We start from the raw sequence: 15,812 nt of genomic DNA on the forward strand, positions 1-15,812 counted from the left end.
CCCCCCACCCCCCAAAATCTGGGTGTCCCCCCCAAATCTGGGTTCCCCCCCCCCGCCCCAAACTCTTGGGACCCCCAAAAGCGAATCCCTGACCCCCACCCAGAGGCCTGGGGGCACTTTTGGGGGGGGGCCACCTTGCCCTTTGACCCCTGACCCTGACCCCCCACCCCCCAAATCTGGGTTCCCCCCCCCCCAAACTCTTGGGACCCCCAAAAGCGAATCCCTGACCCCCACCCAGAGGCCTCGGGGCACTTTTGGCGGGGGGCCACCCTGCCCTTTGACCCCTGCCCCTGACCCCCCCCAAAATCTGGGTTCCCCCCCCCCAAACACCTGGGACCCCCCCCCAATCTCTTGGGACCCCCCAAAAGCGAATCCCTGACCCCCACCCAGAGGCCTGGGGGCACTTTTGGGGGGGGCACCCTGCCCTTTGACCCCTGACCCACCCCCCCAAATCTGGGTTCCCCCCCCAAACTCTTGGGACCCCCAAAAGCAAATCCCTGACTCCCACCCAGAGACCTGGGGGCACTTTTGGGGGCCCCACCCTGCCCTTTGACCCCTGCCCCTGCCCCCCCCAAACGCCTGGCCCCCCCCCAAATTGAATCCCTGCCCCCCCCAAAGCCCTGGGACCCCCCGGGGGGGCAGCCCCATGTCCCCCCAAAATGTTCTCCCCCCCCCCCCCATGAAATAAAACCTTACCAGGAGCCGCCGCCCCCCTTTGCACCCCCAAATCCCACTCCCAAGCCCCCCCCGGGGGGGACCCAGGGGTCTGGGCCCCCCCCAAAAGAAACCGGCCCCCTCCATATTCACCAGTTTAATGGGGCGGGACCATAAATAAGGGGGGAGGGGGGCAGAGACCCCCCCCCACCCCCCCCATGCCAAACTGGGAGGGACTGGGGGGAACTGGGGGGGCAGGGGGGCACTGGGGGGGCTGCCCTGCATGGGCATGGGTCGCACACACGTGTGCAGGCCTCGCGCGCAGCTCGTGCACGCGTGGGACACACATCTAGGCTCGCACACGCCTCATGCATGCCTCTAGCCTCGCACACGCCTCTAGCCTCGCACATGTGTCATACAAGCCTTATACACACCTCTAGCCTCACACATGCCTCGCACGTGCCTCGCACGCCTCGCACATGCGTCATACACACCTCTAGCCTCACACGCCTCATACACGCTGCTACCCTCACACATGCCTCGCACACACGTCTAGCCTCACACATGCATCGCACATGCCTTGCACATGCTACTAGCCTCACACATGCCTCACACATGCCTCACACACACCTCTAGCCTCACACATGCCTCGCACACACCTCATGCCTCGCACGTGCCTTGCACATGCCTCACACATGCGTCATACACACCTCTAGCCTCACACATGCTTCTAGCTTCACACGCCTCCTACACGCCGCTACCCTCACACATGCCTCGCACACACGTCTAGCCTCACACATGCATCGCACATGCCTTGCACATGCTACTAGCCTCACACATGCCTTGCACACGCCTCACACACACCTCTAGCCTCACACATGCCTCGCACATGCCTTGTACACATCTCAAGCCTCACAAATGCCTTGTACATGCCTCAAGCCTCACACACGCCTCACGCCTCGTACATGCCTCTAGCCTCATACATGCCTCATACACGCCTCTTGCCTCGCACATGCCTCACACGCGTGCCCACACCTCACAGGCAGCTCACACGCAGCCTGCACACGCCTCAGACCTTGCACACGCCTCACACACACGTGTGCACACCTCGCACATGGCCCGCACCTACCTCAGAGCTCGCACATGCCTCGCACACACGTGTGCACACCTCGCACGTGGCCCGCGCCTACCTCAGAGCTCGCACATGCCTCGCACACACGTGTGCACACCTCGCACATGGCCCGCACCTACCTCAGAGCTCGCACATGCCTCGCACACACGTGTGCACACCTCGCACATGGCCCGCACCTACCTCAGAGCTCGCACATGCCTCGCACACACGTGTGCACACCTCGCACGTGGCCCGCGCCTACCTCAGAGCTCGCACACGCCAGCCGCCTGCTTCTGCCCTGCAGAAGCCCTGCTCACACACGTGTGCGCTGTGGGGGGGTGTCTGTGTGCATGTCCACGCACACGTATGAGGGGCTGTGTCGTGTCATGTCCCCCCACCCCCCCCCCCCCCGGGAGTTTTGGGGGATCCCAGGGGGGGCCCTGGGATTCCAGGGGGGTCTCCAAAGTGTCCTGGGGGTCCCCCATGGTCCTGGGGGGTCCCCACACGGTCCTGGGGGGGTCCCCTCAAGGTGCTGGGGGGGGTCCCCAAAATCCAGGGGGTTCCCCTCAGGGTTTGGGGGGGGTGGGGGTGTCTCCTCATGGTCCTGGATGGGTGGTGATCTTGGGGGGCCCTCACGGTCCTGGGGGGGGTGGGAGGGTCCCAGGGGGGTCCCTCATGTTTCTGGGGGGGTCAGGGGTGGTCCAGGAGGGTCCCTTGTGGGCTGGGGGGTCCCGGGGGGTCTCTCGTAGCCTTTTGGGGGTCCTGGGTGGTCCAGGAGGGTCCCTCGTGGTCTCAGGGGGGTTCCTCATAGTCCTCGGGGGGTCCTGGGTGGTCCAGGAGGGTCCCTCGTGGTCTCGGGGTGTCCCTTGTGGTCCTTGGGGGGACCCTCGCAGGCTGAGGGGGGTCCCATGGGGTCCCTCGTCGCCTTTGGGGGTCCTGGGTGGTCCAGGAGGGTCCCTCACAGTCTCGGGGGGCCCAGGGGGGGTCCCTCATGATCCTGCTGGTTCCGGTGGGGGTCCCTTCATGGTCCTTTGGGTGTCCTGGGTGGTCCAGGGGGGTCCCTCGCAGTCTCGGGGGGGTCCTGGGGGGGTCCCTTGTAGTCCCTGGGGAGTCCCAGGGGGTCCTGGGTGGTCCAGGAGGGTCCCGGGGGGGTCCCTCATGATCCTTTGGGGGTCCTGGGTGGTTCAGAAGGGTCCCTCGCAGGCTGGGGGCGGTCCTGGAGGGTCCCTCATAGTCCTTGGGTGATCTTGGGTGGTCCAGGAGGGTCCCTCGCAGTCTCGGGGGGTCCCTCGTGGTCCTTGGGGGGTCCTGGGGGGTCCCTCGCAGGCTGGGGGGGTCCCATAGGGTCCCTTGTAGCCTTTGGGGGATCCTGGGTGGTCCAGGAGGGTCCCTCGCTGTCTCAGGGGGGTCCTGGGGGTCCCTCGTAGCCTTTGGGGGGTCCTTCGCGGTCCTTGGGGTCCCAGGGGGGTCCCTCGTAGTCTTTTGGGGGGGTCCTGGGTGGTCCCTCACGGTCTTGGGGGGGGGGTCCCCGTGTGATCCAAGGAGGCTCCCTTGTGCTCCAGGGGTGTCCTGGGGGGGGGTCCCTCATGATCCGGGGGGGGTCCCACGCGGTCCAAAGGGATCCCTTATGGGCCGGGGGGGGGTCCCAGGGGGTCCCTCACGGTTCTGGGGGGTCCTGGGGGGGGGTCCCGGCCCCCCCTCAGGGCTGCTCCTGCTTCTTCTTCACTGGCGCTTTTTGCGGGCGGCCAACATCTCGTAGAAGGGGTCGACGCTCACCGCTGCCCTGGGGAGGGGGGGACAGGATGACGATGGGTGGTTTTGGGGTGCCACAGGGTATTCTGGGGGGGCCCCTTCCCCCTGGGACCCCCACTGTGTCCCCCCAAAACGCCTGGGTCCCCCCTGGGTGCTCCATAGGCGTCTCGCTGCATCCTTACCCCATAGCAAGCCCTGGGCGGGGGAGGTTTGAGGACCCCCAGGAGGATTTGGGGGTCCCAGGGGGGGTTAAGGACCCTCAGGAGGATTTGGGGGTCCCCAGGAGGATTTGGGGGTCCCCAGGAAGTCGATTTGCAATGACCCTGTGTCCCCCAAAACACCTGGGTCCCCCCGGGGTGCTCCATAGGCGTCTCACTGCATCCCTACCCCATAGCAAGCCCTAGGCAGGGGAGGTTTGAGGACCCCCAGGAGGATTTGGGGACCCAGGGGGGGTTGAGGACCCTCAGGAGGATTTGGGGGTCCCCAGGAGGATTTGGGGGTGCTCATGGGGTGGATTTGGAATGACCCTGGGTCCCCAAAAATGCCTGAGTGCCCCCTGGGGTGCTCCATAGGTGTCTCACTGCATCCCTACCCCATAAGAAGGGATGGGGGGGGGGTGGTGGTGTTTAAGGACCCCCAGGAGAATTTGAGGGGTGCCGGGGGGGTTTTTTGGGGTGCTCACTGGATGGATTTGATCCACTCGTCCTTCTGGTCGCGGGTGGGGGCGGAGATGCGGTAGACGACGTGGTTTCCCTCCACCACCCGCCCGTCTGCCTCCGTTTTGCAGGCCTTGATCAGCTGCCCCTTGTTGTTGGGGATGTAAAGCTCGAAGCAGTGCTGGGGGGGGGGGGATAAAAATGTCAGTTTTGGGGGGTTTTGGGGGGCTGGGGGGGGGGTTGGGGGGCTTGGGGGGGTGGGGGACATGGGGAGGGGTTGGGAAGTGCGGGAGGTTGGGGGGGATTGGGGGATGTTGGGGGGAATTGGGGACCCCGGGGGCAATGGATGCCTTTGTTGGGAGGGAGGCAGAGGGGAAAATGGGGGGCACGGGTGCCCCCCTAAATTTGGGGGGGAGGTCCTGGGGATGTGGGATATGTGGGGGGGACATATATGGGGGGCACAGAGGGAATGGGGGGGCCCCAGGAGACATGGGGGACCCCCTTGGTGAGGGGAGGTGGAGATGTGGGGCATGGTTGCCCCCCTAAATTTGGGGGGGGTCCTGGGGATGGAGGACATTTTGGGGGGACACAGAGGGGACATACAGGGGGCACAAAGGGAATGGGGGGGCCCCAGGAGACATGGGGGACCCCCTTGGTGAGGGGAGGGGGAGATGGGGGGCACAGATGACCCCCTAAATTTGGAGGGGGGGGTGTCCTGGGGCTGGGGGACATTTTGGGGGGATGGGGGGGGCTCACCGGCTTGCGGGGGTCCTCCACCTCACGGATGCTCAGGTTCTCCAGGGGGATGATGCCCCGCGGCTCCTTGTCCTGGGGGGGTGCAAAAAGGTCGGGGGGGGGTCCTGGGGGGGTCCAGGGGGGTCAAGGGGGTCCCAGTGGCTCAGGGGGGTCCCTGGGGGGGGGGGGCAAGGGGGCTTGGGGGGGGTCCCTGGGGCTCAGGGGGGTCCCTGGGGGGAGTCCATGGAGGTCAAGGGGTATCCCTGGGGGGGTCCAGGGAGGCTTGGGGTGGTCCCAGGGGCTCAGGGGGGGTCCCTGGGGGGGGTCCCAGGGTCCAGAGGGGGTCAAGGTGTATCCCTGGGGGGGCCCAGAGGGCTTGGGGGGGGGGGGTCCCAGGGGGAGTCCAGGGGGGTCAAGGGGTGTCCCTGGGGTGTCCAAGGGGGGATTGGGGGGGGTCCCTGGGCTCAGGGGGGGTCCCTGGGGGGGGTCCAAGGGTCCCCCTGGAGGGGTCCAAGGGGCTCGGGGGGGTTCCTTAGGGGGGGTCCTAGGGGCTCAGGGGGGGCTCTGGGGGGGTCCAAGGTGTCTTGGGGGGGGTGTGTGTGTCCCTGGGCTCAGGGGGGTCCCTGGGGGGGGTCAAAGGGGATTGGGGGGGGGGTCCCAGGGGCTCAGGGGCATCCCCGGGGGGGGTCCAGGGGTGTCCCTGGGAGGGTCCCAATGGCTCAGGGGTTTTCTGGGGGGATCCAGGGGGGCTTGGGAGGTCCCTGGGGGGGTCCAAGGGGGTCAAAGGGTCCCCCTGGGGGGGTCCAAGGGGGCTCGGGGGGGTCCCTGGGCTCAGGGGGGTCCCTGGGGGGCATCCAAGGGGGTCAAAGGGTCCCCCTGGGGGGTCCAAGGGGCTCAGGTGGGTCCCTGGGGGGTCCCAGAGGCTCAGGGAGAACCAGGGGGGTCGGGGGGTTCACCCTGGGGTACACAAAAGACCCCAGGTAATGGGGGGGGAGGCAGATTCAGGGGGTCCCACAGGATTTGGGGGGGGCTGGGGTGGGGCAGGGGGGCTCAGAATAGCGCAGCAGGGTTTGGGGGGGCTTCTGGGGGTGGGTTGTTTTTTTTTTTTTTGGGGGGGGGGGGGGGGGTCTTACCGTGGTGTATTCGAAGTAGTAGAGGCAGTTGTCGGTGAGGATGAACCAACGCCGCTTCCACGTCTTCACCCGCCCGCCTGAGGGAGGGGGGGGACAGGGGGGGCTCAGGGAGGGGTGGGGGGGTCCCCAAAAAGTCACATGGATGCAGGGGGGGTGCTCCATGAGGAATTGGGGGGGGTAAATTGGGGTGAGGGGTGGATTGCGGGGGGCGGATGGAGGCAGAGAAGGGTGGGCAGGCAGATTTGGGGGGGTGGGCTGACTTTTGGGGGGGCAGATTGATTTTGGGGGGGCAGATCGATTTTGGGGGGGGCCCCCCAAGCCCCAGAGCATCCTGGGAGGCCCCAAAAAATGCTGGGAGTGGGAGGGGAGGGGTCCCAGTGGGTTTTTGGGGGGGTCCCTGGGTGCTGCCCCCCCCCCACCCCAGTACGTACCTCCTGGGGGGGCCGGGCCGGGCGTCGGCAGCGAGGGGGGGGTGGGTTTGGGGGGTGGGGGTGGGGTCAGGGGGTGTCACGGGGCAGGGGACGGACAGACGGGGACGGACAGACAGGCAGAAAAAGAAAGAGAGAAAGGAAACGTCAGTCACGTCAGCACGGGAACCGTTATCCCCGCCCCCCCCATCCCCGAAATTCCTGAAGGAACTGGGAGGGAAGGAGGAAAAACCCAGTAGCATACTGGGGGGAAACTGGGGATGGGCACTGGGAAGACATCAGGAGGCACCTGGGTGGGACTGGGAGGGTCCAGGGGGGCACTGGGAGGGGCTGAGCAGGACTAAGAGGCACTGGGGGGGACTGGGAGGGACTGGGAAGGTCCAGGGAAGCACTGGGAGGGACTGAGCAGGACTGGGAGGCACTGGAGGGGTCCAGGGAGGCACTGGGAAGGACATAAGGGAATACTGGGAGGGACTGAGCAGGACTGGGAGGCACTGGGAGCACGTAGCAGGGGACTAAGCAGGACTGGGAGGCACTGGGAAGATCCTGGGAGGCACTGAGCAGGACTGGGAAGGCACTGGGAGCACCCAGGGGGGACTGAGCAGGACTGGGAAGGACTGGGAAGATCCAGGGAGGCACTGGGAAGGATGTAAAGGAATACTGGGAGGGACTGAGCAGGACTGGGAGGCACTGGGTGGGACTGGGAAGGCACTGGGAGCACCTAGGGGGGACTGGGAAGGTCCAGGGAGGCACTGAGCAGGACTGGGGTCACTGGGAAGGACTGGGAATGTCCAGGGAGGCACTGGAAAGGACTGGGAAGGTACTGGGAGCATCTAGAGGGGACTGGGAGGGACTGAGCAGGACTGGGGTCACTGGGAGCACCTAGGTGGGACTGAGCAGGACTGGGGGAACTGGGAGCACCTAGGTGGGACTGAGCAGGACTGGGGGAACTGGGAAGGTCCAGGGAGGCACTGGGAGGGACTGAGGCAGGACTGGGGTCACTGGAAAGGCACTGGGAGCACCTAAGGGGGACTGAGCAGGACTGAGGTCACTGGGAAGGACTGGGAAGGCACTGGGGGGGACTGAGCAGGACTGGGGGGACTGGGAAGGTCCAGGGAGGCACTGGGGGGGACTGAGCAGGACTGGGGGGACTGGGAAGGTCCAGGGAGGCACTGGGAAGGTCCAGGGAGGCACTGGGGGGGACTGAGCAGGACTGGGGGGGACTGGGAAGGTCCAAGGAGGCACTGGGAAGGCACTGGGAGGCACTGGTCTGTGCCCAGTTTGGGGAGGGGGAACTGGAGAGCGCTGAAGAGCAGCGGGGAGCCAGGGTGGCCGCAGAGGGGACAGAGACAGAGAACAGAGAGGACCCAGGCAGGCGGGGTGGGGCGGAGCCGGAGGGAAGGGCGTGGCCAGGGAGGGGTGGGGCGTGGCCGGGGCAGGGGCGTGGCCAGGGAGGGGGCGTGGCTCACCCAGCTTGAGCAGCCAGCCCTCGCGGTCGGGGTTGAAGAAGGTGTGGGTCAGGTCGTTGCCGTCGTCCTCGGGGATCTTGAAGGGTTCGCTGCGGATGCTCTCATACAGGTTCTGGGGTGGGTGGGCGGGGTCAGGCACTGGCCACGCCCACCGCGGCCACACCCACCCCACCAAGCTGCCGTCCCACCCATGGGGCAGCACCCCCCCACCCCCCCCCCCCACCCCATGGCTCCAGGTCTGTACACAGCCCCGGCCCCGCCCACACAGGCACAAGCCCCACCCACAGCCCCTGGCCCCACCCACAGCGCCACAAGCCCCGCCCACAGCCCCTGGCCCCACCCACAGCACCACAAGCCCCGCCCACAGCCCCTGGCCCCACCCACAGAGCCACAAGCCATGCCCACAGCCCCTGGCCCCACCCACAGAGTCACAAGTCCCGCCCACAGGCCCTGGCCCCGCCACGGAGCCACAAGCCCCGCCCACGGAGCCACATCACCACACCCCTCTAGGCCCCCGCCCACTCCAGGCCACGCCCCCAGCAGCGCCCCCACTGGCTCCCTGCCCTCATCAACACCTCCTCACCTTCACCCCAAGGCCCCACCCTTCAAGCCCCGCCCCCTCAGGCTCCACCCCCAGGAGGGCATCACCACGCCCCTCTAGGCCATGCCCACTCCAGACCACGCCCCCAACAGCGCCCCCACTGGCTCCCTGCCCTCATCAACACCTCCACACCTTCACCCCAAGACCTCACCCTTCAAGCCCCGCCCCCTCAGGCTCCACCCCCAGGAGCACACCACCACGCCCCTCTAGGCCACGCCCCCAACAGCGCCCCCACTGGCTCCCTGCCCTCCCCAACGCCTCCACACCTTCACCCCAAGGCCTCACCCTCCCTTCAAGCCTTACCCCCCCGGCCCCGCCCCTTCAGGCCCCGCCCCTTCAGGCCCCGCCCCTCCCGGCCCCGCCCTACCCCGCAGCAGCTCCTCGGGCAGGTCCCCGCCGTCGTTGATGCCGCGGTTCATGGCGACGAAGCGCTCGGCCGAGGGTTTGTCCCGCACGTTGGGGTTGTGCAGGCTGGTGTTGAGCATGATGACGGCGAAGGAGAGGACGTAGCACGTGTCTGGGGGGATGGGGGGGGTCACGGGGGGACCCCCAAAGCTGGGGGGGTCATGGGGGGACCCCCAAAAGAGACAGGGAGGGAGCGGGGGGGACCCCAGCAGCCAGGGGACTTGGGGGGCACGGGGGGGACCCCAGCATCCAGGGGACTTGGGGGTCAGAGGGGAAATGGGGGGACCCCAAAAGCCTGGGGGTGAATGAGGGGATGGGGGACCCCAAAAGCTGGGGAGGTCACAAGGGGATGGGGGACCCCAACAGCCAGGGGACTTGGGGGTCAGAGGGGAGATGGGGGGACCCCAAAAGCCTGGGGGTGAATGAGGGGATGGGGGACCCCAAAAGCTGGGGAGGTCACAAGGGGATGGGGGGACCCCAACAGCCAGGGGACTTGGGGGGCACAGGGGGACCCCAAGAGAGACAGGGAGGGCATGGGGGGGGCCCCAAGAGCCAGGGGACTTGGGGGGCACAGGGGAAATGGGGGGACCCCAGCATCCAGGGGACTTGGGGGGCACAGGGGGGACCCCAGCATCCAAGGGGGGGAGGAATGAGGGGATGGGGGGGACCCTGACAGCCAAGGGAGGAGCCATGGGGGGTCCCCAGCATCCAGGGGACTTGGGGGGCAGGGGGGAAATGGGGGGACCCCCGCAGCCCTACCCGTGCACTGGAAGACGCCGGGGTTGCAGAGACAGTAACGCTGGGCGAAGGCCTCCATCATCCGGTCGATCTTCTGCGCCTCCCCCGGCAGCCGGAAACTCCACAGGAACTGCCTGGAGCGGCGAGGGGCACCCCAAATTTTCCACTGCACCCCAAATAACCCACCTGCCCAGGCACCCCCCAAACCTCTGTGGGGACCCCCAATACACCCAGGGGCTTCCCAAATCTTCCACGGGGCTCTGAAATACTCCCTGGGAGCCCAAAATCCTCCAGCAGATCCCTCAAGTCCTTCCTGGGAGCCCCAAAACCCTCCCCAGGACCCCCAAATCCTCCCTGGGACCCCAAAATCCTCCAGCAGACCCCTCAAGTCCTTCCTGGACCCCCAAAATCCTCCCTGGGACCCCAAAATCCTCCAGCAGATCCCTCAAGTCCTTCCTGGGACCCTCAAAATCCTCCCTAGGACCCCTAAAATCCTCCAGCAGATCTCTCAAGTCCTTCCTGGGACCCCCAAAACCCTCCCCAGGACTCCCAAATCCTTCCTGGGACCCCAAAATCCTCCAGTAGATCCCTCAAGTCCTTGCAGACCCCTCAAGTCCTTCTTGGGAGCCCCAAAACCCTCCCCAGGACCCAAAATCCTCCAGCAGATCTCTCAAGTCCTTCCTGAGACCCTCAAAATCCTCCCTAGGACCCCTAAAATCCTCCAGCAGATCTCTCAAGTCCTTCCTGGGACCCCAAAACCCTCCCCAGGACTCCCAAATCCTCCCTGGGACCCCAAAATCCTCCAGTAGATCCCTCAAGTCCTTCCTGGGACCCCCAAAATCCTCCCTAGGACCCCTAAAATCCTCCAGCAGATCCCTCAAGTCCTTCCTGGGAGCCCCCAATTCCCCCAGGACCCCCCCAAATCCCCCCCCAGGACCCCTCACCTCAGCGCCTGCACCAGGTTGAGGTCCGTGAATTCGTGGAGGTCCACGAAGGCGTGCAGCACCCCGATATTGAACTCCTCCCTAGGGTGGGCATGGAGAGCGCCGAGCTGTCAATCACCCCCAGGCCCCACCCACCCCCGGGCCCCACCCATTCAAGCCCCACCCACTATGCTGTCAATCACCCAGACCCTTCCAGGTTTAACCCAAGGGGTTGGGCCTATTTTGGGAAGGGGGGGGACACGACACAACTTTGGGGAAGCTCCACCCCACCAAGAAAGCCACGCCCCCTCCCATGAAGCCACACCCATCCCAGGAAGCCACACCCCTTCCCAGAAGCCACGCCCCCTCCCCAGAAGCCCCACCTCTCGCCCAGGTAGTCGCCGATGGCCGTCTTGTTGAGCCCCTCGCCCTTGTAAAGAAAGCGGGCGATGTCTTCGGCCGTGTGCCGCAGCAGCTCGTTTTCCACCAAGAACTGGATCCCCTGCGCCCCCAAAAACCATCAGGGATCCAAACATCCGGGAGCCACCCACCCACCCCCAAAATCGGGGGGGGACACCCCCCACCCACCCCCAAATCAAGGCGGGGGGCACCCAAGGATTTGGGAACCCCTCCTCTCACCTTTTTGGGTCCATGTTGAATTTCTTGCGGCCCATCCCCATCTTGCGGTTCCTCTGGAGGGTTTTGCTGAAGCGAGGAGCGGGGGGGGGAGGGTTAAACCAGCGTCAGGTGGGCCCCCCCCCCCAAAAATTTTGGGGGGTATTTTCAGGGGGACCCCAGAGGCTGGTTCTAGGGGAAGGTTTTGGGGGTCCCCTAGGCCCTAAGAGAAACTGAGAAGCCCCAAAGCCCCTGGGGGGGTTCCCTTGGTGTTGTTGGGGGTATTCAAGGGCCTTGGGGTGCATTTTGGGGGGGGTCCTCGGGGTGTTTGGGCCCCCCGAAACATCAGGCGGTTATCCTGGGGGTCTCAGGGACAGGTTTTGGGGGTTCCCTATGCCCGGAGAGGTAAATCTCGGTGGGTGAAGGGGGGGGTCTCTCTGTACAGGGGACCCCAGGGCAGGTATTTGAGGGTTGTGGGGGTTCTTTGGCGGCTTTGGAGGGGTTTTGGGGAATATTTGGGGTTTCAGGGGAGTATTCGGGGGCCCTGGGCAGGTTTCTGACGTCTCAGGGGGCTATTTGGGGGTCATGGAAGGCTATTTAGGGGTGCTTGGAAGGGTTTCTGAGGTCTCAGGGGGTTATCTGGGGGTACCAAGGGGGTATTTGGAGGTCTTGGAGAGGTATTGGAGGGCATTGGGGGTATTTGAGGGCCCCGGGGGGTTGTTCTGGGGGTTCAGGTGCGTTTTGGGGGTCCTGGAGAAGTATTTGAGAGCCTCAGGGGGGTATTTGGGGTGCCAGGTGTTATTTGGGGGCCCTGAAGGGGGGGTTCTGGGGGTTGAGGTGAGTTTTGGGGTCCTGGAGAAGTATTTGAGGGCCGCAGGGGGGTATTTTGGGGTGCCAGGGGGTACTTGGGGGCCCTGAAGCGGGGTTCTGGGGGTTGAGGTGCGTTTTGGAGGTCCTGGAGAAGTATTTGAGAGCCTCAGGGGGGTATTTTGGGGTGTTGGGTGTTATTTGGGGCCCTGAAGGGGGGGTATTTGGGGGCCCAGGTGGGTTTTGGGGGTCCTGGAGAAGTATTTGAGGGCCTCAGGGGGGTACTTGGGGGCCCTGAAGGGAGGGTTCTGGGGGTTCAGGTGGGTTTTGGGAGCCTCACGGGGATATTTGAGGGCCCTAGGGGGGGTTTTGGGGGTTCAGGTGGGTTCTGGGGGTCCTGGAGAAGTATTTGAGGGCCTCAAGGGGGTACTTGGGGGCCCTGAAGGGGGGGTTCTGGGGGTTCAGGTGGGTTTCGGAGGTCCTGCAAAAGTATTTGAGGGCCTCAGGGGGGTACTTGGGGGCCCTGAAGGGGGGGTTCTGGGGGTTCAGGTGGGTTTTGGGGGTCCTGGAGAAGTATTTGAGGGCCTCAGGGGGGTACTTGGGGGCCCTGAAGGGGGTTTCTGGGGGTTGAGGTGGGTTTTGGGGGTCCTGGAGAAGTATTTGAGGGCCTCAGGGGGGTATTTTGGGGTGCTGGGGGGTACGTGGGGATCATTTTGGGGGGGGTACCTGCCCTCGTTGGCCTCCAGCCCCTCGACCTCACTCATGGCCTCGCTCAGCTCCTCCCGCAGCCGCTGGATCTCCCCCAGCAGCTCCTGCTTGCGCCGCCGGATGCTCTCCAGCTCCAGCCGCTCCTCCGCCGTCAAATCGGGGGGCACTGGGGGTCCGGGGGGGGTCATAGCCCCGCCCCCTTACCCTGAAACCCCACCCACTGCCGCCCTTGGCCACGCCCCCTTCCAGGAGGCCCCGCCCCATCTCACCCCCTGCCCCAAAACACAGCCCCCAGCCCCAGAGCCATGAGCCCTAGGCCCTAACCCCGCCCCCTTGGTTATAGCCCCGCCCCCTTTTTTACTCAAGCCACGCCCCAATCCGCACAACCCCACCCCCTTTCTCTAAGGCCCTGCCCCCGAGGCCCCGCCCCCTGTCTCTAACTCCGCCCCCTTTCCACTAAACCCCGCCCCCACGCAACCCCCGCATGCAGGGCAAGCCGGCAAGGGGCGTGGTCTGGCCGAAAAGGGGGCGTGGCTTAGCCGGAAAAGGGGCGGGGCTCGGCAGGTCCCCCCCCGGCCATTGAATGGTTTCACCCACTGCGCGCCCCCCCCCTCCCCCCCCCCCCCCCGGGGAGGGGGGGAGTGGTGAGGCCTTGTCACGTGACCACTCCCCCGGGGTAACGCTGCGGGCCCATCACGTGACCGCATCCCGCCCCTTCCCCCCCACCCCCCTCGGAACTGGCCCCACGCGGCCACCGTAGCCCCCGCCGCCCCCCCCCAGCCCCTCCCGCGGGCAAATGGCCGCTCTCGCCGCCCCCCGCTCAGGGCCTACCATAGACTCCGTCCTCCATGGCGGCCGGGGCGGCCGCTTGCGCCGGGCCGAGGCTGCTCCGTCCGCTCCTTTCGTCTCCTCCACCCTCCGCCGCGGCGGCGCCCGCCCCGCCCGGGCCCGCCCCGCTCCGCCGCCGCAGCCAATAAACGGCCGCACACCTGAGGGACGGGGCCAAAACGCCAATCGGAGCGGACGCTACGACGTAGCCCGCCGCCGCGCGGTGATTGGCAGTGGGCGATAGCCAATGAGAGGCCGAACAGCCCCGAATTGGGTGATAGGCAGCCACGCTGACCAATGATTCGTCACAGCCACCTCTTTAAGGCGGGGCAGAGCCAATAAGGAGCGAGGGGCGCCTAGCCCCGCCTCCCTCCGTGACTGACAGGCCTAGGGCAGCCAATGGGAGGGCGGCATGCCCTGAAGGGAGGGGCTTGCCCCGTTGCTAAGCAACCCGCGCCCGGTTACCGAGGGCTTCATGACTATTTAACAGCCGTCTTTAATATTAATGAGATCCCATTAGCCCGGGGGGGTGACACGCCCCTTTGAGTCCCTCCCCGCTGATGACGTCACCGCAGAGCCCTCAGGGTTGCCATGGCAACAGCCCAGCGACACCCCCCCCCCCCCCGCCGTTACCATAGCAACCAGCCAGGCCTGTACCACAGGGAGACCCCCCCCAAACCATACCCGTTGCCATGGCAACCAGGGGGGCACTCGGGGGTCCCTGTGTCCCCCCCACCCCCCCCCCGTGTCCCCTCCCCCCCGGCACCGCTTCCAGAGATTTAATTTTATTTTAAAGAGCGAAATTTCCGTAAAAATCCATGCAAGGGGGGGGGGGGGGCGGGGCCGAGCCCCCGGGGGGCGGCACCCGGCGCTGTACAGGGGGCGGGGCTTGTGGGGAAGGGGCGGGGCTGCTTTTTGCGCGGGACTGTACAAGGGGCGGGGCTATACAGGGGGGCGGGGCCTGGGGCACCCGGCGCTGCGCATTGTGGGGGGGGCTCCCAATGATCCCGGCCCCCCCCCCCCCCCCCCCCCCCCCCCCCAGTTAATCGACATTCGTTAATGGGGCCGGGCTGGGGGCACTGGGAGTCACTGGGAGCGACTGGGAGCGATGGGGGGGGGCACTGGGAGCGACTGGGAGCGATGGGGGGGGCACTGGGAGTCACTGGGAGCGACTGGGAGCGATGGGGGGGGCACTGGGAGTCACTGGGAGCGACTGGGAGCGATGTGGGGGGGGACTGGGAGTGACTGGGAGTGACTGGGAGCGATGTGGGGGGGCACTGGGAGCGACTGGGAGCGATGTGGGGGGGGACTGGGAGTGACTGGGAGTGACTGGGAGCGATGTGGGGGGGCACTGGGAGCGACTGGGAGCAACTGGGAGCGATGGGGGGGCACTGGGAGTCACTGGGAGCGATGGGGGGGCACTGGGAGTGACTGGGAGCGACTGGGAGCGATGTGGGGGGCACTGGGAGCGACTGGGAGTGACTGGGAGCGACTGGGAGCGATGGGGGTCACTGGGAGCGACTGGGAGCGACTGGGAGCAATGGGGGAGACACTGGGAGCAACAGGGAGTGATGTGGGGGGCACTGGGAGTGACTGGGAGTGACTGGGAGCGATGGGGGGGCACTGGGAGCGACTGGGAGCACTGGGGGGCACTGGGAGCGACTGGGAGTGACTGGGAGCGATGTGGGGGTCACTGGGAGCAACTGGGAGCGACTGGGAGTGACTGGGAGCGATGGGGGTCACTGGGAGCGACTGGGAGCGATGGGGGGGGCACTGGGAGCGACTGGGAGCAACTGGGAGTAATGGGGGAGACACTGGAGCAACAGGGAGTGATGTGGGGGGCACTGGGAGCGACTGGGAGCAACTGGGAGCGATGGGGGGGCACTGGGAGCGACTGGGAGCGCTGGGGGGCACTGGGAGCGACTGGGAGTGACTGGGAGCGATGTGGGGGGCACTGGGAGCAACTGGGAGCGACTGGGAGTGACTGGGAGCGATGGGGGTCACTGGGAGTGACTGGGAGCGACTGGGAGCGAAGTGGAGGGGGGCTAGGACCAACTGGGGGGTACTGGGAGCGACTGGGGGGGAACTGGGAGTGACTGGGGAGTACTGGGAGTGACTGAGTGGAGGACTGGGAGCAACTGGGCAGTTACTGGGAGCAACTGGGCTGAGACTGCATGGGAGAGCCCAGCTCTGCAGCTGGCCCAGGTCACTGGCGGAGACTGGGAGCACTGGTTGAACTGGGAGCTATT

General features: G+C 66.2%; 1 protein-coding gene across 2 annotated transcripts; it reads right to left on the reverse strand.

The window, feature by feature from the left end:
• Positions 1–3,487: 3,487 nt before the first annotated feature.
• Positions 3,488–13,585, reverse strand: LOC142596864 (cytohesin-2). Of its 2 annotated transcripts, XM_075727330.1 has the most exons (13): positions 13,567–13,585; positions 12,754–12,901; positions 11,246–11,310; positions 10,989–11,109; positions 10,627–10,707; positions 9,704–9,816; positions 8,902–9,056; positions 7,939–8,050; positions 6,473–6,475; positions 6,042–6,118; positions 4,930–5,001; positions 4,200–4,354; positions 3,488–3,548 (listed from the first exon to the last, which is right to left on the reverse strand). In XM_075727330.1, the coding sequence occupies exons 1-13, from the start codon at positions 13,583–13,585 to the stop codon at positions 3,488–3,490; spliced, it is 1,182 nt and encodes a 393-aa protein (XP_075583445.1). The 2 variants fall into 2 exon arrangements, with proteins under 2 accessions (XP_075583445.1, XP_075583443.1); XM_075727328.1 differs by lacking the exon at positions 6,473–6,475.
• Positions 13,586–15,812: the final 2,227 nt, after the last annotated feature.

Source organism: Pelecanus crispus, unplaced genomic scaffold, assembly GCF_030463565.1.
Source record: "Pelecanus crispus isolate bPelCri1 unplaced genomic scaffold, bPelCri1.pri SCAFFOLD_149, whole genome shotgun sequence".
In the NCBI taxonomy this organism is placed as follows: Eukaryota; Metazoa; Chordata; class Aves; order Pelecaniformes; family Pelecanidae; genus Pelecanus; species Pelecanus crispus.

Excerpts from the sequence above, each read along its gene's own strand:
- LOC142596864 (XM_075727330.1), bottom strand. Across the intron at positions 11,311-12,753 it reads CTGGAGGCCAACGAGGGCAG|CAAAACCCTCCAGAGGAACC; the intron begins GTACCCCCCCCA and ends TCCTCGCTTCAG. Across the intron at positions 5,002-6,041 it reads ACTACTTCGAATACACCACG|GACAAGGAGCCGCGGGGCAT; the intron begins GTAAGACCCCCC and ends GCACCCCCCCAG.